At 35.2% G+C, this 26,411-nt stretch overlaps 1 protein-coding gene across 2 annotated transcripts; it reads right to left on the bottom strand.

The window, feature by feature from the left end:
• Positions 1 to 9,513: 9,513 nt before the first annotated feature.
• Positions 9,514 to 14,189, bottom strand: LOC145114432 (transcription factor EMB1444-like). Of its 2 annotated transcripts, none has more exons than XM_079050443.1 (10): positions 13,502 to 14,189; positions 12,788 to 12,940; positions 12,607 to 12,691; positions 12,348 to 12,389; positions 11,960 to 12,019; positions 11,113 to 11,856; positions 10,401 to 10,502; positions 10,159 to 10,299; positions 9,938 to 10,063; positions 9,514 to 9,850 (listed from the first exon to the last, which is right to left on the bottom strand). In XM_079050443.1, the coding sequence occupies exons 1-10, from the start codon at positions 13,597 to 13,599 to the stop codon at positions 9,770 to 9,772; spliced, it is 1,632 nt and encodes a 543-aa protein (XP_078906569.1). In that variant the 5' UTR covers positions 13,600 to 14,189; the 3' UTR covers positions 9,514 to 9,769. The 2 variants fall into 2 exon arrangements, with proteins under 2 accessions (XP_078906569.1, XP_078906570.1); XM_079050444.1 differs by having other exon boundaries at positions 12,788 to 12,893.
• Positions 14,190 to 26,411: the final 12,222 nt, after the last annotated feature.

Below are 26,411 nucleotides of genomic sequence, written 5' to 3'. Positions count from 1 at the left end.
TTTGTTTCAACTTGGAAACACACCGTAAATTAAACTATTTGCGAAAAAAGTAAACAAATGTCTATATCTCTTAATCAATATAATTTAACACTATTTCTCGATACATTGAGTGTTCTTTGAAATATGGTATGTTACGAAAAAAATTCATCAACCGCCAAATAGAAATTAATCGGTGAAAAAACTATCCACCATCCCCAACATTCCAAACAACGTATTTCTATTTTTTAAGTAGGATTACATCATATTTTTCTTTTTACTACAAATAAACGTATTTTTATTTTTAGTTCAACATAGCATGTCGCAAGAAAAATAATCCATGTTGGAAACCATTTGTCTACACATAGCTAATGATTTCTATTACGTACAAATACAATATAAATTTTTGTTAGAAAATCTGTTATTCGTGCCTGAAAAGCTTTGTCGTACATGAAATTTCAAACTGAATTTTTCTTAATTTTTCAAAAAAAGGTGTTATTCACATATTTCATGATAATATTTCATATCTTTCTATATTGTTAGTTTAACTCAATTAAGTTAATATAAAATTATTAGCTTGCATTTTCTTATATTTTTATTAGTCATGATCACCCCATTCACTTGGGCACGGAAGGAGGAAGGAGAAATACCAGCATGTTATTATCAATCTAAACATATAAAATAAAGAACATTTATTTATTTTTAAAATTGAACAATTATATTTTAAATCAAAACTAAAAAGTATGTATATTTTTAAAACAAAATAGTAACAAACTTTTAATCAAAACTCAATTTTACTTTATTTTTAACGAAAAACAACCCGAAAAACCGAATTAGTCAACACCCGAGAATTATGTATTCAAAGTAAATTATTTGACGAAAAAACTTTTCTCCGTCGCCGCATCGCGTGGGTTCACCACTAGTATACATATATATATATATATATATATATATATATATATATATATATATATATATATATATATATATATATATATATATTCTAATTATGTTTTTTTAATGATAACATGGGCGTGTTCGGCATGGAGTGTTTTGGAGCGTTTAAGAGCTTCTAGCTTCTAGCGTTTGACAAAACGCTCCGTTTAAAACAGAAAGCCTCGTTTGACACTACAAGCTTCTAGCGTTTAGTTTAATCAAAACGCTCTAAATCCAAATGCTACTTCATGTAGAGTTTAACAAAACGCTACAAGCTACCCGCTACCAGCTAGTTTTGCCGAACACGCCCCACATGTTTCACTGTTATTGACAGTTATGTATATAGTTTCTTCATAAAACAAAGGATTGTTGAACTTAGCTTCTTGCAGATTTTTTCCATCAAGCATCAATTAGGATAGGGTTTAATAATATAATCATGTTAGAAAACAGAAAGATCACACTGATATTGTAAGTATATCGCAAATTAATAATTTTTTTTAATGTAATTATTCAATGATGTTAGTTATGTTATTCTTCAACTTATCTAATTTAGTAGGCATTCATGACTCATATCACATCAAATTATAGCTCCAGTTTTCAAATTTTGCATAATATATCAAACAAGTTTGTCAAAAAGAATGCCTACTAAATTAGATAAGTTGATGAATAAGCTAAATGCCTAACATGATCGTTGAATAATTGCATTAAGAAAAAGTATTAATTTGAGAAATACTTACAATATCGATGTTGTCTTTCTGTTTTCTAACATGAGAGAACATCATATTATTAAATCCTACCCAATTGTTGCTTGATGGAAATAATCTACAAGTAGCTGACTTCAAAAATCCATTGTTTTAGGAAGAAACTATATACATAATAACCACCAACCATGAAACATGTGGTATCATTATCAATGACAAAAAAAAAACATAATTGTAATATGTAAGTTCATTGTAGTCGATTATCAATATCTAAGATGACATATACCAAAAACACTAGAGGTAGATAGGTATGTTGAGCCCACAAGATATTCGATACAATTTATAAATTGCCAAAGCACTATTACAAGCATTTGTAATTCTTCATCTATGATCCTCTTCAATTTAACTTAATTTTCACAATAAAAGAAAAATGAAGTGATAATAACCTTCTGGAACCCCCTGCAAAGTATGAAATATAGCTTTAATCAAGCCTCACCATATCAGATTCATGGTTCTTAGAGAAAACATACACCAATAGAGCATTATTAAAATAAAAAAGATATGCGATATCATTTCAATAAGAGTTTGAACAAATAGACACAACACAAAATGTATGTGCACCGAACGGATTTAAGGAACAATTTGTTAAGGTGACTTATATATGAGTTATTGAGTTTGATTTGTCACTAATCTTAAATACCGATCAATATTAACCTCTTTTTTCAATTGATTTTAATTGGAAGGTTCAGTTTAGGGTGTTCAGAATTGAAAGCATTGTAGCTAGTTCAATTTAGTGCTAATTAAACCGATTATTACCCCTTTAAATGTGTCACCAGTTTTCTAAAATTGAAGCATTGAGATGTTTCTAGCCGATGAACAATCAGAAAATATTTCCTATGATTATATGAAGATTTAACTCCATTCTAGTTCCTGCAGGTAAACACATGACAAATACCCGTTCATTTAGATTCTGATTCCATTGATCGATTCCAAATGACTTTATGCTTATTTGATTGTTGGCCCAACCCAAACGGGGCATCAAAGAAAGCATACATGGTTTCTAAAGATAGGAGGAAAGACATGTTTAATCAGAGCTGTATATCCAACCAATAGTATTGGTTGTCTCATTTCTTTGCAGACGTGCTTTAGGCTCTTTCCACATTTTCCTATTTTGACTTTTAACAGATTAAAATCCCTACAAAGATTTTGTTTTTAAATTAAAGTGTTCATTTTTTCTTGCTAGCGTCAAATGGATACATACATACATACATATAACATAGATTTGCAATTTATACATAGATACATTGATAGTTTAAATCTTTCATACATACCTCGCTAACGTCAGATAAATACATCACTACTCTTATCTCATATGAATAGATTGATAAACAATTTGAAAGAGAGTTTCTAATCAACAAACACAACTAACTGAACTAAGGGAACTAAAAGGTGCTGTTAGGAAGAAATTCAGCATATCTGTCAGATAAAAGTTTATCTTGTTAAGATTTATGGAGTCTTGAACAAATTGACAAGTTCCTAAAAGTTCAAGGGCCATAAATGTAACATTAATTAACAATTGAATTATTCAATTGTTTAATAGTGAATGTCGGCAAAACATAATTTAATATTTATGGACGGTGATTTTTTCAAAGAAACACAAGCGGCCGCACAAAATGCATTGTCAAAGTTTTGGACGACAAAAAGTAATATTTCAAACTTTGCGGCACACCTTTTTGTGTGAAATGAAGGAAAGGATTACGACAATTCTTACTATAAATATTCATCTTCTTCTTTCAATTGAAAATGCAGAGCGCAACACACAACTCAAGTTCATATATATACACAGAAAGAAATTAGTGAGGTATTATTTTTGTGCAGAGCCTTAATTTTTGGCAGCCAAAAATTACGAGTGATATCTTACAGTGAGTGATCAGATTACAAGGGCAGATTTTAGCCTTGTATGATTGTAATTTTCTTTGGTGTTAATAAAATCCCCTCTCTCTCGTTCGCCCGTGGATGTAGGTCAAATTAGACCGAACCACGTTAAATATCGTGTTCAATTTCGTTTGCTATTTTTCATTAGTTTTGCCGAAATCGTTATATCAATTTTTCGGAAGTGCTTAACTTGTTTTGTTGCATTCCCAACAAACTGGTATCAGAGCTATGGCTGAAGATGGGAAAGTTAAGATCGAAAAATTTGATGGTCAAGATTTCGGTTTCTGGAAAATGCAAATTGAAGATTATCTCTACCAGAAGAAATTACACCAACCTTTGTCCAAAGACAAACCCGAAGCGATGACGCAGGAGGAATGGGACTTATTAGATCGGCAGGCACTCGGAGTGATAAGGTTATCATTGGCAAAGAATGTAGCTTACAATATTGTCAATGTGAAGACAACCTACAGTCTGATAAATGCGCTGTCTAATATGTACGAAAAACCTTCAGCGGCAAATAAGGTTTTCTTGATCCGGCAACTTGTAAATCTGAAGATGAAGGAGGGTAGCTCGGTGACAGACCACGTGAACGAATTCAACTCAATAATATCAAGATTGATATCTGTTGATATTGGATTTGAAGATGAGGTCATGGCGTTGCTACTATTATCATCGTTACCCGATAGTTGGTCCGGCACAGTAACGGCCGTTAGCAGTTCAGCCGGAGGTGCCAAGCTATCATTCGAAGGTATTCGCGATTTAATCCTTGGTGAGGATGTGCGCAGAAGAAGTGCCGGAGAAGCTTCCAGTAGTCTTCTAAGTACTGAAGACAGAGGAAGAAAGACCAACAGAGGAAGTGGTGGTAGAGGAAGATCGAAGTCAAGAAAGAGAGGTCAGTCGAAGAACAGGAAAGATATTACCTGTTGGAACTGTAATGAGAAAGGTCATTTCAGAAATCAGTGCCCAAAGCCTTCGGCAGACAAAGGCAAGAAGGAAGTAAATATGGCAGCAGATTCTGAAGATGATGCACTCATTTGTTGTGTTGAAAACTCAACTGAATCCTGGATCATGGATTCTGGTGCGTCGTTTCATGCTAGTCATTCCAGAGAAGTAATGCATAATTTCAAGCAGTACAAAGGAAAAGTCAGATTAGCAGATAACAAGAGCCTGGATATTACTGGAGTTGGGGATGTGGTCCTCAAGACAACTTTGGGTACGAAGTGGACTTTAAAGAATGTCAAGTTCATTCCAGACTTGAAGAGGATGTTAATATCTGTGGGGCAGCTTGATGATGAAGGTCACCATGTTACATTTGGTGATCATCGGTGGAAAGTGACAAAGGGAAACTTAGTTGTTGCTAGAGGTCAGAAGCGGGGTACACTTTATATGGTGGAAGTTTCTGATGCTGAAGCACATGCTATTGAAGAAGTTGGGGCGTCTACTCTATGGCACCAAAGACTTGGCCATATGAGTGAGAAAGGAATGAAGATGCTAGCCTCCAAAGGAAGAATACCAGATCTAAAGACTGTAACAGTTGATTTCTGTGAGCCATGTGTTCTTGGTAAACAGAAGAAAGTTACTTTCGTGAAGACTGGTCGTCCACCCAAGTCCGGGAAGTTGGAGCTAGTACATTCAGATGTTTATGGTCCCACTACAGTTTCTTCAGTGGGAGGATCCCGATATTATGTTACTTTCATTGACGACTGCACAAGGAAAGTTTGGGTTTATTTCTTGAAGCATAAGTCTGAAGTTTTCAGCACATTCAAGAAATGGAAAGCTATTGTAGAGAATGAAACAAACTTGAAAATCAAGTGTTTCAGATCAGACAATGGGGGCGAATACAATAGCAAAGAATTTGTTGATTATTGTGCTGACCAAGGAATCAGAATGCAGAAGACGGTTCCGGAGACACCTCAGCAAAATGGAGTAGCTGAGAGGATGAACAGAACATTGAATGAGAGGGCTAAAAGCATGAGACTGCATGCAGGTTTACCCAAGATGTTCTGGGCAGATTCGGTCAACACAGCTGCATATTTAATCAACAGAGGACCCTCAGTTCCCATAGGGTTCAAGATTCCAGAAGAGGAATGGCAAGGTCGGGAGATTTCGCTCAAACACTTGAAGGTATTTGGTTGTGTCTCGTATGTTAAAGTTAAAGACTCGGAGAGAGACAAGCTAGAGGCAAAGGCAAGGAAGTGCACCTTTATAGGTTACGGGTTGGATGACATGGGGTACCGCTTCTGGGATAATGAGAATAAGAAAGTTATCAGAAGTCGAGATGTGGTGTTCAACGAAAATGCTCTATACAAGGATGAACTTGCAAAAAGCTCCAATGGTGACAAGCAACCAGAAAAGAAGGATCAAGTTGAGTTAGAAGAAATCTCAGACGATGACGTTGTAAAACCTATTAGTACTCCAGAGATAGGTGAAAGTTCAGGAAGCAGTGGGAGCTCTGATGTATCTGGAGATAGTGGGAGCACAGTGGATAGTAGTTCAGAAGATGAGGTTGCAGATGATGCAGAAACCGAAACTCCTATTATTCGTAGATCCACTAGATCACGAAGACCTCCAGTAAGGTATTCTCCTTCAGCTAATTACTTGTTGTTGACTGAGAATGGTGAACCTGAATCTTATCCAGAGGCCTTAAGGATGAAAGATTCCATACAGTGGAAGACGGCTATGGAAGACGAGTTGAGCTCACTTGATAAGAACCATACTTGGTCCTTGGTCAAGCTCCCGGCAGGGAAAAAAGCACTGCAGAACAAATGGGTGTTTCGGGTCAAAGATGAGATTGATGGCAGTAAAAGATACAAGGCCAGATTGGTAGTAAAGGGTTTCCAACAAAAGAGGGGTGTTGACTACAACGAGATATTCTCCCCAGTTGTAAAGATGACTACAATCAGAATGGTCTTGGGAATTGTAGCCTCTGAAGATCTCCATCTAGAGCAGCTAGATGTGAAGACAACTTTTCTTCATGGTGACCTGGAAGAAGACATCTACATGGCACAACCAGAGGGTTTCCCAACAGTTGGCAAGGAAAACCTGGTGTGCAAATTAAAGAAAAGTCTGTATGGATTGAAGCAACCTCCAAGACAGTGGTACTTGAAGTTTGATAGCTTCATGCAGAGGAGTGGGTATCACAGATGTGAGATGGATCACTGTTGTTACTTGAAGAAATTCAACTCCTCATACATCATCCTTTTATTGTATGTTGATGACATGTTGATAGCTGGGTCCGACATGCAGGAAATCAACAAGCTTAAGAAGCAGTTGTCCAGAGAGTTCGAGATGAAGGACCTAGGGGCTGCTAAGCAGATATTGGGCATGAGCATAGCCAGGAACAGAGTTACCGGTACATTAAAACTTTCACAAGCTAAGTACATCAAGAAAGTTTTAGAAAAGTTCAGCATGGCAGATGCTAAAGCCAGAAGTACACCTTTGGGAAGTCAGTTGAGACTCTCAAAGAAGCAATCCCCAAAGACGGAAGAAGACAAGAACCAGATGACTAAAGTTCCCTATGCATATGCAGTTGGTAGCTTGATGTATGCTATGGTATGCACCAGACCAGACATTGCTCATGCAGTGGGAGTTGTGAGCAGGTTCATGTCAAATCCAGGAAAAGAGCATTGGGAGGGAGTAAAGTGGTTGTTACGCTACTTGAAAGGAACATCTGAGGTTGCCCTATGTTTCAGAAGAAAGGGTGTGATCTTGGAAGGGTTCGCCGATGCTGATTTGGGTGGATGTGTGGATTCAGGAAAGAGCACAACAGGTTATGTGTTCACAATTGGAGGTACATCAATCAGTTGGATGTCCAGGTTACAAAAGAGTGTTGCTCTCTCAACCACAGAAGCAGAGTATATGGCTATTGCAGAAGCAGCCAAAGAGCTTATATGGTTGAAGAACTTTCTATCAGAACTTGGAATGCATCAGGAGGATTGTGTATTGCATTGTGACAACCAGAGTGCAGTTTACTTGGCAAAGAATCCAGTGTTTCATAGTAGAACGAAACACATTCAGATGAGGTACCATTTCATTCGAGAATTAATTAATGATGGAACTCTAAATCTGAAGAAAATCCTTGGAACGAAGAATCCAGCAGATATGCTCACCAAGGTGGTTACCACTGAAAAGTTGAAGCTTTGTATGGCTTCAACTGGCCTTTCAGAAGTTTGAGAAAAGGCATGGCAGAGAACGAGAGAGAGAGAGAGAGAGAGAGAGTGTGACTAAGGAATGTCGCAAAGTTTTGGATGGCAGAGAAAAGCTAAGATGTTCAAGCCTCCAAGTGGGAGATTGTTAAGATTTATGGAGTCTTGAACAAATTGACAAGTTCCTAAGAGTTCAAGGGCCATAAATGTAACATTAATTAACAATTGAATTATTCAATTGTTTAATAGTGAATGTCGGCAAAACATAATTTAATATTTATGGACGGTGATTTTTTCAAAGAAACACAAGCGGCCGTACAAAATGCATTGTCAAAGTTTTGGACGACAAAAAGTAATATTTCAAACTTTGCGGCACACTTTTTTGTGTGAAATGAAGGAAAGGATTACGGCAATTCTTACTATAAATATTCATCTTCTTCTTTCAATTGAAAATGCAGAGCGCAACACACAACTCAAGTTCATATATATACACAGAAAGAAATTAGTGAGGTATTATTTTTGTGCAGAGCCTTAATTTTTGGCAGCCAAAAATTACGAGTGATATCTTACAGTGAGTGATCAGATTACAAGGGCAGATTTTAGCCTTGTATGATTGTAATTTTCTTTGGTGTTAATAAAATCCCCTCTCTCTCGTTCGCCCGTGGATGTAGGTCAAATTAGACCGAACCACGTTAAATATCGTGTTCAATTTCGTTTGCTATTTTTCATTAGTTTTGCCGAAATCGTTATATCAATTTTTCGGAAGTGCTTAACTTGTTTTGTTGCATTCCCAACATATCTTAGTGTCGTATGGTAAAGACTAAAGAGTGATGCAGTGACTGAATTAGAAGAGTCTTTGAAGGAACAGTATGCCAAGTTGTAGAGTTATTGGAAAGAAATAAAGAGGTCAAATCTTGGTTTCACGATGAACATCGATGTTGACATAATGCACAATATAAATAATTATTTGAGCACATTCTATGTTTGTTTTAAGGGGGTTAAAGGTAGATTGGAAAAAGGATATATGAGAAGTATTAGTTTTGATATTGTCTTTATGAAAGGAGTGTGTATTGTAGAACTGCTTCAACTATGGGACGTGATGAGAACAAGCAAATATATCACATAGCCTGCAGATGTGGTTTGGGTTAAAAAAACAAAAAAACAAAATTGGAAGTGGTTCATTGAGAATTTAGTGGACGATCTTGATATCGACTTTTAGAGGTAGTGGACTAACTTGCATTTAAACACAACCTTATAAAGAGTAATTTAGTGGGTGAAAGACGCAATTAGGTGACACATCAAATCTTTGTTCATATGGTATTATACTATTATTATCAATATCACTATGTCCGATGAAGACGAAGACTTAGAAGATGATGATGCTTTTGCTTTAAAAAAAAATACAATACAAAGACAAGTGTATCTTCTACAAACATACAAGACGAACACAAGGATGAAGATATGGTTTAAAAATATACAATACGAACATGAAATATGTTTTCAAAATAAACACAATCGAAATAACCAACTCAACTAGACAAAGATTAGACAAGTTTTTTTTTTGGGATTATTTGTTTCTCATTGATTTGTTAGTATCATTTGATCAAGTCTTTAACAATTAATTTTTATGTAACATTCACTAATTGCTTCTTTTCATTGTATGATGTATAGTCCAGGTTTTTTATGATTATATGCATTCTAAGGTTTTAATTCTTTACAATCAAAGAGTTTTAATCTTCAATTAAGGTTCATTTCAAGTTATTGAAGTTGAATACCAAACACACCTATCATTTTTCTTATACATTCAAGAACATCTAGACTTGTGTTCATGCCAAAAGGTTAAAACTTGATCATATAAAAGACAACATAGCATTGTAGTTTACAATCCCCAATATAGCCTATAGCCTATACAATTGCTCGTTACATGTTGATAACTATACATGCATAGTTTTTTTCCCAAAGACACAAAAAACCTAAACTTTAAGGCAATACATATTATTTTCGCATCAATTTTTAAAACAAAAAAAGGAGCTAAATTACAACACGAAATGAGAAAAAAAAACAATCCAACAAAGTTTAAGTTTGTGTCTTCGATTGTAATATCTGAACAAGTAACCAAAGTATATCCATCCGATGAACATTTCTGTTATTCTCTCCCTGAAAACATGCATCAACGCATTAAAATAGCAAATAGAAACAAACTTTATTTATTTATTTATTTTTATACACACAATAGTAATATACCTCGACAAGAAAACACATCCGAGTTTTATCACATTCGGGTTCTGTTACGCCTTTCAAAATAGTGAGACCCAAACTCCTAATGGCATCTGCTATCTCAAGAAAATGGACACCTTCTTCACACATCATCTGCATTGATCGAATGAAATCCTTTAGTTTATTTTCTCAAAAAAAAAAAAAAAAAATAATAATAACTAGATTTTCACCACCAATAACCGCCATACCTCCACCAGCATTTGGCCGTTTGTACCAATGTTTTCTACTGTTACCGGACAAACTTTCATCTGATCCCCAACCTCCATTGCCCAACTTGAACCCTGTTCATGACTTGATGGGCCTCGTATGCCTGCTTCCTTTCCTAGCAACTGAAAAAATTCGTTTTCACTTAATACAGAAAGAACACTCGACTTAACAGAGAAAGTCAGGGAAACTTGGTCAAATATTTATCCAAAGAGCAAAGCATTACCTTAGATTCGGCATATTTATCGATTTTGTCAGCATGTTTCGTAACACATTGCATGAAGAGCATGTGCTTGATTGTTCTTTCCAGAAGTGAATCGATGCTGCACTGTGTCATAAATCATAACTACCCCTTTTCAGTACATCCGGGCCCCGCTTGTTACACAGTACACGACACAACAAACAGTCTTGTACTGCGTTTGACATGTATTGGACAGAGACTAGGACTGACATTGATGTTGATGGGACATAAATTACAGTCTCTTTGTCCTATCCAAAAAGATAGAACATGGTGGGACAGGGACTCCACTCTCAATCTCTTGTCTGTGCAAAAGACGTAAATACCCTCATCATCCACATCACCGAAAATACCCCTAGAGAACCAGTCCCATCTAGTCCCGTGTAACAGGACTGGAAAAGCTTTTTAGGGTTATTTTCGATGTTGAGAAGGATGAGGGTATTTACGTCTTTTGCACAGACGAGATATTAAGAGCGGAGTCCCTGTCCCACCTTGTTCTACCTTTTTGGATAGGACAAAGAAACTGTAATTTATGTCCCATCGACATCAAATGTCAGTCCAAGTCTCAGTCCAATGCATGTCAAACACAAACACAATACAATCTGTTATGTCCCATGTAACATACTAACATGTAGCAAACGGAACCTTAAAAGTTCCAAAAAAGAACATAAAATAAAATATTATGTAGGGAGAAAGTTACCTTAGCTCCATTAGGAACAAGCTCACGGAGTTCCTTAATACGATCTTGAATAAGTTGTCTATCCCTGGGCCTGGGCCTACTACCTTCACCAGGTTTAGCCCGTTTCTTGCTAACATGAACCCGTTCTTGTGACTGCTCTAATGGTTCACTACACCTACTATGACTAGCCGATGAGAACCCTAATGAAGAACCATAAGTATCAAACGAGTAACAACCCGAACCGCTCGTTTGCATGTCATTGAACCGCGGGTCGACCCATTTCACCGAGTTACTAAACTCACTATCGCTTTGACAAACATTGGCCACAACTGCTTCTAGAAGATGTTCGGAACCCGAGTTGGGTGTCAAATGATCGGTATTTCTCATTCCAATTCCGGGCATCTCATTGACCGTTTGACTATTGTAATTTTCATTTTGGTTAAAAAATGCGGGTCCTAGTGCTTCGTATAACTCGCATCCGGCTGGGAAATTGAAAGATGTATTCATGGTGTTGGTTTCGGTTTTGGTTTGGGAATCTGTATTTCCGGAGTTCATTAGCGTTTGGAAATTTGAAGGAATGGGAATTCCTGATTCCGGGTTTCGATCGGGATTGGATATTGTGTAGGATTTGTTGATTCCGAAGTTTACGGAAGTAATTGTATCGTTATATGAACTAGTAGTGCTAGGTATGCATCCGGTTAAAGAAGTTTGTAACTCAAGAAAGATCTCTTGGATGTCATTCACCATTTTCAAATCCTCAGGAATCTGTTGATTTTAGACAAATGTATAAATTACCTAACTATCTATAACTTCAATTAAATCAAATAATTATTTAATGAATAGAAAAGAAAAAAAAAATTGTTCTTACATTCTTTAATGAGCCAAGTTGTACGACTCCATGAGGAATAACACCCACAACAACAATCGTCTGCATAGCAAGAAGAGATCAATTTATTTCACAAATCATGATTCATTGCAAGAAATAGCAACATAATTTCATATATTTGTTAATCTACCCAATTATAGCAATTTTTTTTTAAATACAAAGCAATTTTAATTCATATAAATTGGTAGATTTTTCGAAGTAAAATATCCTAATAAGAAAAAACTGAAAGTGGAATGCTATAATTGGGTAGATTTTTGATTTTTCAATGTACAATGCCTTGATAAGAAAGAGATTTAATATACAACATTGTAATAGAAAAAAGAAAAACAAAAATAGGATGCTACTTCTTGAGTTCTTGTAAAGAACATACCCTAATCCCAGCTTGCAGCTGAGTTTTCCATCCATCATAATCCTGAAAAACACCAAATTGCAATATAAATTGGGGTTAAATACAACATTGCATTTTGAAAGATCTATCCAATTATAGCCATGTCATCCAAACATATAAAGCAACTTTCACTTTCTATAATTGAGTATATTTTTCAAAAGTACAATATCCTAATAATAGAAATTAAAAATACAATGCTATATATAATGTAGTTTTTTCAAAGTACACTGCTATTTCTTACCTCAAAGGACAAGCTGGGATCATTAACAAGCTGATCACCAGAAATCCATAGATGTTTATCTGTAACCGCAACCCGCCCGATTATTCTATAAAATAAAAAGTGTCATGAAATTTTTTTGTCATAAAGATTTTTAAATGAAAAAAGAAGAAGACATTTTTAGTGTAGTGGTAATGTGGTATACCCTTCCCCGAGAGAATATCTGTGAAAAGACATCTTTGCCACTGCCAGGTCAAGAAGGTCTTGTTCATGCAAATTTCCAATCATTGTATCAAACGGTTTTTTGCTCCCTGAAGGATCATTTTTGTCATAATAAGCATCTTCACAAGTCAACATCCTACAAGAAGTTCATATCACAGGCAATTGTGAACATCCTAAGGTTTATGAGGTAGTATACGCATTCATGGGTAGTTAGGTAATTTCACATCTATCTCAATAATCAGTTTTATTAAAGTAGCTTCTTTACATGCTTCTCCAGATCTGAATATTTTGACCCAAAATAAACGATAAACTAATAGATAAACGACGTTTAAAAAAAAAAAAGAGAAATTACAGCATGCTTAGGAAAATAGAAGAAAAAAAATAAGGGTAAATTTGTAAAAGGTTATGACTTGATGGAAAAAGTTTTTGACTTTCTTTGTTAAGATTAAGTCATGTCCTAATTAATTCAAAAAGAAATGGCACCTAAACAAATTAATATATACGCTCTATAGAAATACCATCGATCCCACATCAAAAAACATAAAAATTGATTCATATTTATGATCCCAATGACGATTCACAGAATAATTAGATGGTTTTGAGATAACGAAGATCAAGAAACAGACCCAGTTAACAATAACATATTTGATAGATACTATAAGTTATTAACGAACATGTAAAAGTAAAATGATCTTACATTCGAGCTTGAGGATTCAATTTCCAAAAAACAGCATAATTCCAGTCGGTGTTAAGACAGAAATTCTTGAGAGCTTGATGTAATGCACTAACCCCCATCTTCTTTCAGAAAGAAATCTAAACAATTCCTACTGTAATTACACCACCAACCTAATGAATTATGAACTTTCACACCCCCAAAAAAGTTAAACCCTAATTTACACCTAGCTCCCCCTGTAAGAGCCTCTCCCTGCCTGTTTTCTCCGTAGCCCTGCTCGCCGTTTTATTGGTGGATCTACTGTTAGAATAAGCAGACTCTCCAATCCCATTCTCTTTCCCCCAATTACTTAAAAAAAAACCTAACCCTGACAGAAACCTAATGTTTCTTCAAATTTCAACAAATTTGAACCAAATTTATAAGATTGACATTCAAAAGATCAATACCCACATGAAAAACTACACAATTCAAGAACCCCTCCATTTAAATTCAAGAATTTTAAATTGAAAAGAGATATCTTCTTGGATCTTCCGATCAACAGTTTCAAAGAATTTAACTAATATCAAACGACATCGATGAAATGAGGGGAAAAATTGAATGTTTTTTCACTTTTCAGCATTAACTTTTCTTCCAATTTAGAAAAGATACTAAAAGAATTGAACTTTTATACACACGCAGAAAGACAAGGAAAGGAGTAAAATCTATGTAATAAGTGAGCTTCAAGACTAGGCTTATAAACAGAGAGCGGATATTATTATTCTCACTTAAGTTTAACAACCCACCCTCCAACTTCTAATAACTTGCCAATTGGCGCAAGAATTGAAACCATATTTGCGAATTGACCCCAGTTCACCTAAAGCTTTTAAAGAATGATGACTCACCAAAAGAAGTGTCTGTTTGTGTGTACATAATCTTTTGATTCTCTACACTTATCATTTTTGTGATGTTATGAGTCACCTTTTATAGATGTTCTCATTCTTATGGCAAACAATATGATGTTTCAAGTTAGAAAAATGTTTCCTATTTCCCATCATCTTTCTTACTCACCCTTTCACAAAAATACCTGCTCACCAATGATTTTTATATGTAAAAGTTATGACAACAACAAAACACCTCTATTCGGATTCTTTATTTATAATTTGTGTTTAAGTGGTTATTTGACTTGCATAATGTTTAGTTAGGTGGCAATATGGATGGGTCGATGAATCGGATAACAGTAAAAAAGAAACGTTTCCACAAACCTTTTATTTTTCTTTAAATCTATTTCTAGAATTTTATATTATGATTAATATGTTACATATTGTTACAAAATCTATATTGTCACAAAATCCATTTGACTAGTTTCTTTGTAGTTGATCTTTTAGGTTAATTCATTTCAATTGTTCAAATTTAAGTTTAACTCATATCAACCAACTTACAAATAACTAAATCATAATCATCACCTCTATGTTCAATACAGGAGTGATCTATATAGTTAAGGCTCTACGGTGTCGTAACCCAATTACCGGTGGTATCTGACGTGGCTTAATTCACCGCCAGTGAACACTAGGCAGTGACTTCAGTTTTACCGCCGGTGTAATATCGGTGGTGGGTTTCTACCGGGTGCAAAAAATTGAAATTGTGACCGTTTGAGGAAAGGGAACGTTGCCAAACAGTTGGCAACGACTATATGGCACATTTTCCTTTTTTTTAAACAAATCTACTATATATACAATTCATTTTCCAAAATTTAACCACACTATACACTCTCTACTAACATTTTTCATTGAAAATGTCTTCCAACAATCCAAACTCTTCCGAACAAAATGCTTCAAACCAAAATGTTAACAACTCTTTCACACTTTTCGGCTACGATCCGTCATCACCACCACTTTACCGGCCACAAATAGAAGGTGTTCCTAGCTATTATTCACAATTCCAAATGCCCCAACAATTCCATTTCCAATCTCAACCCCAAACCCAACCATCTCAAACCCAATTTCCATCCCAACCGTCTTTCACACCTTCAACCGAAATTGTTTCTGATTCCGAACACGAAGAACAACAACAACAACCTTAACAACAAAAGAAAGAGAAGGCCGATCCGAGAGGATGGACACAAAAAGAAGAAGTTGAGTTAGCAAAGGCATGGGTCGACATATCCGAAGATGGTGGTACGGGAAAGAGTCAAAATCGTGATCAATTTTGGTTGCGTATCACAAAGCGGTTTTGTAAGGGAATGGGTTGAAATCCAGATTATCGGACCTCCGACCAATGTAACTTGAAATGGAATATTATGAACAAACTCGTGACACATTGGAATGGAATTTACACAAACTTTGAAAAACAATGGGCTAGCGGAAAAAGTGAAGCGAGTTTGCACGCTACATTCCAAGATGACATGCTAAAGCCTTTAAGTTTATTCATGTGTGGGAAGTTGTCAAAAGAAGCATTAGGTGGAGGAACTTGCAACACATGAAGAAATTGCTAATCCGCCAAAAAAAAGCAGAACATCTTCATATTCGAACTCACAACAAGTCTCATCGGATGATCACGTAGGCATTAATCTTAATGATGATAACGACGACATCGAAGAAATACGCCCGCCTCCTCCTCCAATGGGAAGGGACAAAAAAAGCTCGAGCAAAAGGAAAAGAGAAAGCGACATCTTCAAATTCGCCAGTCGGAACCGAGCGGTCAGATAGATCAGAAGAAATGATGACACAAATGGCATAATTGAATTCAACTTTGGAGAGGCATATGGCTGAAACCGTCCGACTCACAAAATATTCGTTGTTAATGCAAGATGTCAGACACCTCGACCCCGAAGATCAAGAGGCGGCTAAAGCGGTGAAGCAGTCGATTCGCGAAAAATATTAGCTAAACCGCAAATGAAATTTCGATGTTATGTTTTTTTCTAGTTTTTTTTAAATTTTTTAATTTTAATTTTTCACTTCATGTTTTTTTAGGTTTTTAATGTAATTTTTAATTTCATGTTATTTTTTATTTTTAGGATTTCTAAAATGTAATTTTTAATTTTAGTATGGTTTTTACAAAAGTTCTTATTTTTTATTGAAATTAAAAAACAAAAAAAAAGAAGAAGAAAAACTCATAGGCAAACCATTTACCATATCCTAGTCCGTAGATGAAAATTATAAAAACTGTAAAAGTTGATGTGGTGCCTACGTGACACATTTTTACCATTGGTAAAAAAATGCACCACACCCCTTAGCCTAAGGGAAGGTATATGTGTATTGTGTGCGTACACTAAATTTCTTTTGTAGTGTAAAAATGAGACTTGAAAAAAAAAACTTTAATAACAATACATGTAAAAACAATTGTAATAACACCTGAAAAACGAGGTTATACATTTTAACCTTATTGTAAACGGATATCACCTATTGTATTATCAATTATATTATTGTAAACAAATATCATCGGTTGTATTTTGGAAAAATTTGTGGAGTTTGTTAACATGGAATTACATTTATAATTAGTAAATTGTTAATTAGTAAATTGTTATTTGGTTAATGTAACATCGTAAATTTTCAAACAAATTTTTTCATTTTTAAATCACATAAAACTCAATATCACATTTTCTCAAACCACAATGTATCATTTGTCAAAATCACAAATCAACAAAACAAATGATAGTATCCCAGAATCCTCAAACATAATCTCGAACAAGTGTGTACAATCAAGCCGGCGCCTTCCCTCGATCCTGAGAAGTACTTGAAACACATATCACACAACACGATAAACACGAAGCTTAGTGAGTTCCCCAAAATACCACATACACAAATAATAAGCCTCTTATGGCTATAGCTCGGCATGGACCCTCCGGTCATCCGTCTCGGTGAGGACCCTCCGGTCTCACGGCTCAGTGTGGACCCTCCAGTCATGTGTCTCAGTGAAGACCTTCCGGTCTTCACAGCTCGGGTCGGACCCTCCAGTCCTGTATCTCAGTGAGGACCCTCCGGTCTCACAACTCGGTTTGGACCCTCCGGTCCTACTCAGTAAGGCACAAAAAAATATAGCATATATCACAAAGACAAGATGCATAATATCACATAACTCAATATAAGCACATAGGACCCTCCGGTTGATAACTCAAATAAGACCCTCCAGTCACACTGTATTACCACTCAGGTAACTATAGTGAGAGGATTCACCTCGTAAGTAAGCAAGTAGATCTAGTACCCCACGAACAGTCTAGACTCCGCCTACATAGTATAGTTACCTCTAATCAACAATTTGTAATAACCACTAAGCTAACTCTTCTACTAGGTCTCAAAAAGGGTGAAAAGACCATTTTACCCCTCCATGGTCTCCAAAGTCCACAATTGACCAAACCCTAAAAGTCAACACTCGAGTCAACAGTCCCTGTTGACCCAACTCGGCGAGTGCACCTATGTGACTCGTCGAGTTCCTCCTGTCCTTAGAAGAATCGGGAAAGCTCCAACTCAACTCGTTGAGTTGTCTCATCAACTCGCCGAGTTGTAGCGCGTTCAGACTATCGGGGAAAACCCTAGCTGACTCGTCGAGTTGGATCATGCACTCGCCGAGTCCCTCTAGATCAATTCTCATTCAGACGATTCTAAGCATAAATAATGTCCCAAACTCTAGATCTAGCCTCCCAAGGTCGAAATACCACGTAAAGTTGCAAGCTTTACGCCCGTGCATGGCATCTAGGGCTCGAAATGCCAAAACAATCTCTATATAGGGTTTAATGCATAAAGCTTGCCACTAGCTTGATAAAGCTTGGACCTTTGGGCTCAAGGGACCTCCTATTGTCCAGATCTGAAGTCTCAACTCCATGGCAAGCTCAAATAACTCCAGAACTCAAAGAAGGATGGAAAAAGGCCCTAAACTCCCTATAAAAGGGATCTATCCAAACAATGACCAAGGTGGTGACTTTTAACCTTCAAACAAAAGCTAGGAACGAATGAACACCGGATCCAAGAGCTCCCTCTCGTCCCAAGCCTTTTGCTCCTCAACCTTCCTCCAAGAATGCACCAAAGTAAGAAGTGTTAGCCTCTCTTTCTCTCACACAAGGATATAACTCGATTAGGATTTCTCTCAGAGTGCTAAGATGATAAGGGAGGCGGAAATGAAGGCTTAAGGTCCTTTAAATAGGACACAAACCCTGAAAATTAGGGTTTTCACACTCAGCTCCTACGCGTCGAGTTGGGGTCCTCCAACTCGTCGAGTAGACTTTAAAGATCACGCAGTCATTAACTCCTCTACTCGGCGAGTTGGGGCATCCAACTCGTCGAGTTGCTTAGACATCATGAATGCACATTAATGAAATATTATACCTGGGAGTCGGGATGTTACAGTTAACCTGATAATTGAGTCAAAAATACTAGTTGATAAAAGATCGGTTAACTAATTTTATTTATTTATTTAGGTTTAGGTTCAAGAAATTCATAAACTTTGTGAGATACAAATTCAGTTCACTTAACCATCCCTGAACACCTCTAAAATTAATGATGATTATAATTATTCTATTTTTTCTTAATATAAATAAATTATTCAGTAGAAATATATAAAGCAAATCAAACAAATTAGCGTTTCTTTTGAATAATTCGACAAAGAGAATATCATGAGAGTAAAGGGTCGTTTCTGATGGAATTTTCAAGTTACAACAATATGCACAATGCGAAAATCACTGAACAATTAAGAATGGCACATACAACCTAAAAGGATCTTTGTCTCATGTAACGTCCCGAAAATCCATGGTAAAATTTTCATTTTTAAAACAATAATCCATATAACAATTCATTCCCAAAACCATTCAAGGTGAAAAATAGTATTTAAACATCATAGCAAAAGTTATCAATGCGGAATAAACTTTGAGGGGATGCTGTGCAGTCATGCCGGACCCTTCCCTCTCGTACCGGAAGTACCTGAAACCATAAACATGAAACTGTAAGCACAAAGCTTAGATAGTTCTCCAAAATACCACACACCATACATATCCTAGGGCCTAGCCCTCACATTGGGCCCAACCCATAATAATGGGCCTTGCCCTTCCTAATCAATGGGCCCAACCCATCATACAAATGGGTCTAACCCTTCCAAATCAATGGGCCCAACCCAACATACAAATGGGCCTAGCCCTTCATACCATGGGCCTAGCCCAACATACAATGGCCCTAGCCCAATATACAATGGGCCTAGCCCGACATACAAATGCAAGGGCCACGAAGACAGCTAGCATTCTACATAACATATCTTAGTGGGCCGACATTGGTGTCTTTGACCCATGGGTACATTGAGGAGACTCACCTGAATCACAAAGTCGAATAACACCCAGCTCAAAGCCACGCAATCGCCGCTACAACGCTCCTATCACAACATATAAGGTCCAACCTTAGACTACATACTAAAATTAACCATCTTGGCCAAAAGTAAACCCAAGTCATAAGTCAACGGTCAAAGTCAAAGTCAACAACCCATAATGTCAATTATTCAGCCTCACATTGTGACCAACCCTTGGTCACGTCGTGAGAGCTCACTCGGTCCGATTCCAACTCATCTCAACTCCACTAAGCCAACTCAGACAAGAAAAGTCATTGGAGCTGATCTCACGTCGTGAGCAGCTTCCTCTCACATCGTGAGCTCCAAGAAGCTTAACAGAAAATGGGGTCATTCAACCCTCACATCCTAAGATCCTATGTATCACATCGTGAGCATAGTCTGAAGCCAAAAATCCAACAATTTAAGTCCTTAATCCATTAAGCCTTTTACCCTAACTTTCAGAAGGCCTTATAACTCCATAATACACGTAAAAGTCGATGCTTTATGAGCATGTATGTCCAATACATGTCTAGATCTCATTTGGGACCAATAATGAAGAAAAAGATCATCCAACTTTCATACAAGGTTCCAAAACCCAACCATTCACTAGATCTAAATTTCATGGCACTCTAAGGACCTTTATAACCCATAAATTTGCCAACTTTATGGTTTCCATTCATTCAAACTTGCTCAACCAAGGAGAGAAGTGGGACAAAACTTAGATCTAGTCACAAACAGTAATAAAGATGGAAGCTTGGACACTTAAAATGGTCCAAAAACAATATAAGGTGATGATGATGATGATTGCTTACAAGCCTCTTCAAAAGATCACCTTCTTCTTATTCTTGTTCTCTTCTTCTTCAAACCAAGAAAGGCTCCAAAATGACCAATCATCAAGCAAGGGATGAAGGCTAGGGTTTTATGAGATGAAAGAGGGTTTGGAGGCTGATAATGAACCCTAGAATGGGTTTAGAGGTTCTTAAATATGAAGGAAACCCTAAAAGATCATGGGCTTGGGCTGCATCAGTTCTCACGTCGTGAGCCTCTATGTCTCACGTCGTGAGACCAGTCCCAAACAAAAGTTTTCATATAACCCATCTCACGTCGTGAGCCTCTATGCCTCACGTCGTGAGGCTCCTTGTTTTCTAAAATCCAACCTTTTGACTCCTTGAAACTTTAATTCGTTTTTTTGGGTCACTCAGTTGTATAGATTTGATGATGCAAAAAACATATTTTATAGTTATAGTTAGTTAGTTAATCTGACGATATGTTGATGGAAGTTCATATGTTGAAGACTGAAGAACATCCCCTGATGACTGAAAGACCCTAAAGACTCTACCAACACCAAATGCATGAAGACACCATTTACTGAAGACTGACCAGTTTGTCCAGATGCTGATGGTTATACATTGATGACACACTGATCAGATGATACGCTAATGATACTCACTAATGGTCATTCACTATCTGAAGCTGAAGCTGATCAGCTTGACCCTAATGCAGATCACTGAAGCTGAAGCTGATGCTCTGATTAGCTTCTGATGTGCTGGTGTTGATATCTGAATCTGGACAAGATCTGATCTGATCTATTCCTTATTTTTGTACACTTGATCGGGCTCTTTTTTTAATGGACATTGTGATTTTGGAATTACCTCAATGCTCTTTGGGTTCATGTGCCCAAGGTTATTCATGGTGCACATGGTCTTATTTTGAAGCCTGTGTCGAGGTCTAATTCTAACACTGCTCGGCTTAATATTTTGAAAGTATGTTACATATTGAGGGAAGAAATGTCTCAATCTGCTTTTGTTCGGTAAAAAACGGATTGGAGACTAGTATATTTCCATATTTTAGGATGATGTTTGCTTAGGAGATTCGTCTCTTAGAGTTCAATTCCTGAGAGTATACCAGATTGAAAATGGAGAAAGTGATCACACTTCACTCTAAAATGGTATAATTTGGTTAGTTTTAGTCTTTTCGCCGTGAACCACGAGAGTTGGTTGAAGGGATTCAATAGGTTGATCTTCTTAGTCTTTTAAGGTTGGTTCCCTCTCTACTCTTTCTAATTGATGATTCAGGTAATTTTTTAATGAGGGTAGCTAGAAATTGTATTGATAACCACTTGTTGATTGCGACTTCTATGCCTATTTCATAGAATTTGTTAATTCTCTTAAAGGCGAATGTTCTTGCTTGTTGGTTGTGGCTGAATAAGCTCCCTATAATGGATAATATAGTGAGTAAAGGGGTTGGCATCCCTTTACTTGGTTGCCCAACTTGTGAAGTGGGATTCAAGTATGTTAATCATTTATTCTTTTCATGCCCCATTGCACTTGCAATTTGGTCTTAGCTTGGAACTTGGTGGGGTTTGCTTATTCTAACTTTTACTTCATATTATGATTGGTTAAACTTGTTCATAGCTTTGCGTCTTAGGTCGAAGATGAAAAGGTCGTTGGAGGCTACTTGTTTCACGCTTGGTTGTGTCTTTGGATTCATCAGAATGCAATGCTTGTTGGTAATGTAAACCTAAAAAGGCTTATTTATTTTATAGTTATACATGCGTTCTTTTGGATTTTTAATAGAAGAAAGAAAGTCAAACCGAATTATATTGGTTGACACCAAAACTCAATCTTTGTTATTTCTATGTTGTAATATTTCTTTGTTTTGTCTAACTTCTTGCTAGCTTTATAATATATCCGTTGTTTAAAAAAAATATTTAAGATTATTTAAGATTTTCATGTTGTTTTAAACTGATTATTTTCTTCAAAATATATTATTATTTCAGTCAAACCCTAGGAAGAGTGTTACAACTTACAACACCCGTGTAGGAAATATGTGACTTAAATTGGTTCAATATGTTGATTAATTTAGATTCAAAAAAGATGTCTTATTTTTGGACAACTATATTTGTAATAGGACATCTATTCATGGTCGTTGTATTCACGTATTTGCCTACTCTCATGAATATTTACTTATAATCTGTTGTATTCACGTATTCGCCTATTCTTATGAATATTTACTTATAATATAACAGAGCTAGGTTCAAATGTGGATTGACATCTATTGTGTGGTCGTGTGGAAAATGTTATTCTGTGAGAATGACAAATAAAATAAGTTTTTTGATAATATGAATACGTTCAATCTTACATAATTATTGTCATTAACACGAATTCTCACTAATTAAATCGTCTATGAGGTTATTATAGACTTTTTATTATTATTCTCATTTTGTCAGAATGTTATCAGAATGTTTATTAAGTCGTATTCTGTCAGAATGAAAATGAGTGAAAAAACGATGTTTGAGAACAAAAATGAATAAGAATTATTGAGAATGCATGAAAATGACGATATTTTTGTAAGGTTTAACGTATTCGCATTACTAAACAACTTATTCTCTTAGTAATTCTCATAGAATAGCACTGTCCAGACGTCCACACAATAATTGTCCATCCACATTATAACCTAGCCCTAATATAACATCCTCAAACTATTATAAAACAAGATTAAAGAAAGAAAAAAATTAAAGACTTTCATCGTAAATTGTTTGAGACTCTAAAACAACTTTCTTTTGTGGCCATCGTTCAAGATGCTTGATTTTATCTTCTTTTAGTTGTAAAAGAAACCAAACATCATAAATATCTAATATGATTAAAAAAGGAAAATGAAATGATACTTGTTGGATTTTCCATTAAAATTATTAAACTTGTCAAGCTCTTAATTGGGCATGGGATTATTAGTGTTCCTGTTTTGCTAACAATAATCATATTGTATGTTACCATATTTAATTGGAGTTGTAATGACTCAAAATTTGAAAGTATATTTTAGTGCATATAATATCTTTTTGTTTTATTCAAAAAAATTGGTTAATATAGTAATAATATAGTTTTATTATAAGTTTTATAATATAATTGAAGATTAACAAGTTGTCAATCTAATCTGTCTATTCTTCCACCCTTAATTGTTTTTATCAACAAAATAAGTAAAACAAAATACAATATGACATCATATGAAACAATAAACAATTTGTGTAAATGAAAATAAAATGTAGAAAATACTTAGTCAATTATTTATATATTTAACAAAAAAGTTAGGGATCGAAAGGCATGGTTAGTGATGCTAATGATGATGAACCATTTGTATATTTATATATAAAAAAGATTGTGGCTGAAATATAATTGCAATCATAAAGTACAATGATGCCATGCTTTTTAATTTTTTAGTATTTAATCGATTTTGGTCAAAAGAATAGTAGAAATTTTTGTTAGAATTTAGACTATGGTTGATGAATAAATGTTCTTTATTTCGAATGACATAATCCATTTTTTACCTAATATCACTCATGAGTTTATCTATATTTGTTTTTTTGGTGACAATGAATTATGATCTAAAAGTTATTAAGAGCTAAAAGTTTTTTATTCGTTTAATAATGAATATTTAATAAATGATCAATTCGTGTGAAATTTGTATGTGAGAAATTAATTAAACTAATCATTTTAAGTGAATTATTTAAAGTATATATATATATATATATATATATATATATATATATATATATATATATATATATATATATATATATATATTGAAAAATGATTATTTTCTTCTGAATATTTTACTCTAGAGTGTTTTTTAAATTTTGAAGTTTTTTTATTTTTTATTTTTGAAAAAATATGAATACTTGAATCAGAAATGATAACTTGAAGTGTTTAATAATTAATATCTTTGTTTATCGATTAAGTGTATGATTTTATGTCCTACTATCGTAAATAGTTTACATTTATTATGTTGCTTAACTTTTTGTTAAATTTTAGTAACAATCAATTTTTTTTCTCATCCCGGAACTGTTAATCGGATTTCAGATTTGTTATTGAACTTAAGAGTTTTTTTGTCCGAACTCCGAAATTTTAGTCCGAAATCTGGTATGTCAATCCAGAATTCGGAATAACGGTCCAGAATTCGAAATGTCAATCCAAAATTTATTTTTTGTCAGAAAAATATTTTTGTTTAGTCCAAAATGTATCAATCCATAATTGATGGTTATTTTGGAAAAAATAAAATAAAAACTTAAACACACATTGTATTATAGTCACTTTAGCTATTTCCCTTGTCTTGTGTGTTGTTAAATTATATAAATTTCAAGATACTTGTAGCATTAATCAATGGTTTGCTAAGATTGAAGCACCTATCAGTCTACCGTATGTAAGATTGGATAGTGATAGCCTAACAATTGTCCAATCTCACAGCGATCTTTGTAAGCATGTGCATGCCCTAGAAAAATAATTATATGATATATTTTAATGTAAAAAAAATTAAAATATTGCTTTTATAATGCATACAAAAAAATCAAACAAACAATACATTGATTGTACATCCACAATATAAAAAATATCATGAAGACAAATACTTAATGTAAACTAATAAGATACAAAACGACTAGAGTTTAATATTATTATCAATTGAGAAGTACAAGATACAATGAAAAGAAAAAACATAATATATAGACAAATTAATTAGGGTTTTCTAGCTAATGGTCCAACATAAAAATAAAGCTCAAAATCTTATTAGGCTAACATCCTCCCTCAAACTTACAATACACCAACAATAAGCATTGAAAGTTTGTCAAACAGAAAATAAAATCGATGAGCATTCAATGGCTTCGTAAGAATATCAGTAATCTGGAAAGTGGAAGGAACATAATGAAGGGAGATAATGCTCTTTTGGAGATGATGTCGTGTGAAATGACAATCAATCTCAATGTGTTTGTGCGCTCATGAAACACCGAATTCTTGACAACCATTACCGCACTCTCGTTGTCACAATACAAAGGGGTAGGGTGAGAGATGTGAACACCCATATCTGCAAGAAGCCATCTTAACAAAACAATCTCACAAGTGGCGATAGCCATGGCTCGATACTCAAATTATGTAGAAGGTCGAGAGACAACATCTTGTTTCTTACTTTCCATGTTATCAATGAATCTCCAAGAAAAACACAATACCCAGTAATGTACTTACGATCATAAATATCATTGTCCCAATTAGCATCACTCTAGGCACACAACTCAAGAGAGGATGTAGATGAAAACACAAGGGTGTGAAACTGAGTACCACGAAGATATCTCAAAATACGAAGAACAACTCCCCGATGAACAGTAGGAGGGGCAGTGAAAAACTGGCTAACCACATGAACTGCATGAGCAATATCAGGTCTAGTGACAGTCAGGTAAACCAAACTCCCTACAATGGTACGATAAAGGCTTGGATCTGATAAGGGGACACCATCAGTTAGAGAATACTTTGTATTACTCTCTATAGGCGTATCAACTGTTCGATTATCCGAGAGTCGTGCGCATTGAAACAAATCTAAAATATACTTCGCTTGAGATAGAAGATAACCCTATGGAGACTGAGCAACTTCAATCCCCAAGAAATAACTTAGCAAACCCAAGTCTTTCATAGCAAAATGGTGAGCCAAATCACGCTCCAAATACTCTATACCATCATATGTTGAATTAGGTGTCTAAGCCCATAACTATAATTGATATATACTTAAATTGATATTAGCACAATCCTTTTGGGTTGCCCTCAAGACTAGCAACTAGACCGAATGATTTTGGAGATAAATGTTGATTTATTATTTTATTAATAAATTGGAATAA

Source organism: Lactuca virosa, chromosome 5, assembly GCF_052849685.1.
Source record: "Lactuca virosa cultivar CGN04683 chromosome 5, Lactuca_virosa_CGN04683_v6, whole genome shotgun sequence".
NCBI lineage: Eukaryota > Viridiplantae > Streptophyta > Magnoliopsida > Asterales > Asteraceae > Lactuca > Lactuca virosa.
The sequence above is the reverse complement of the archived record's forward strand: the minus strand, read 5'-3'. Positions and strand labels throughout refer to the sequence as shown.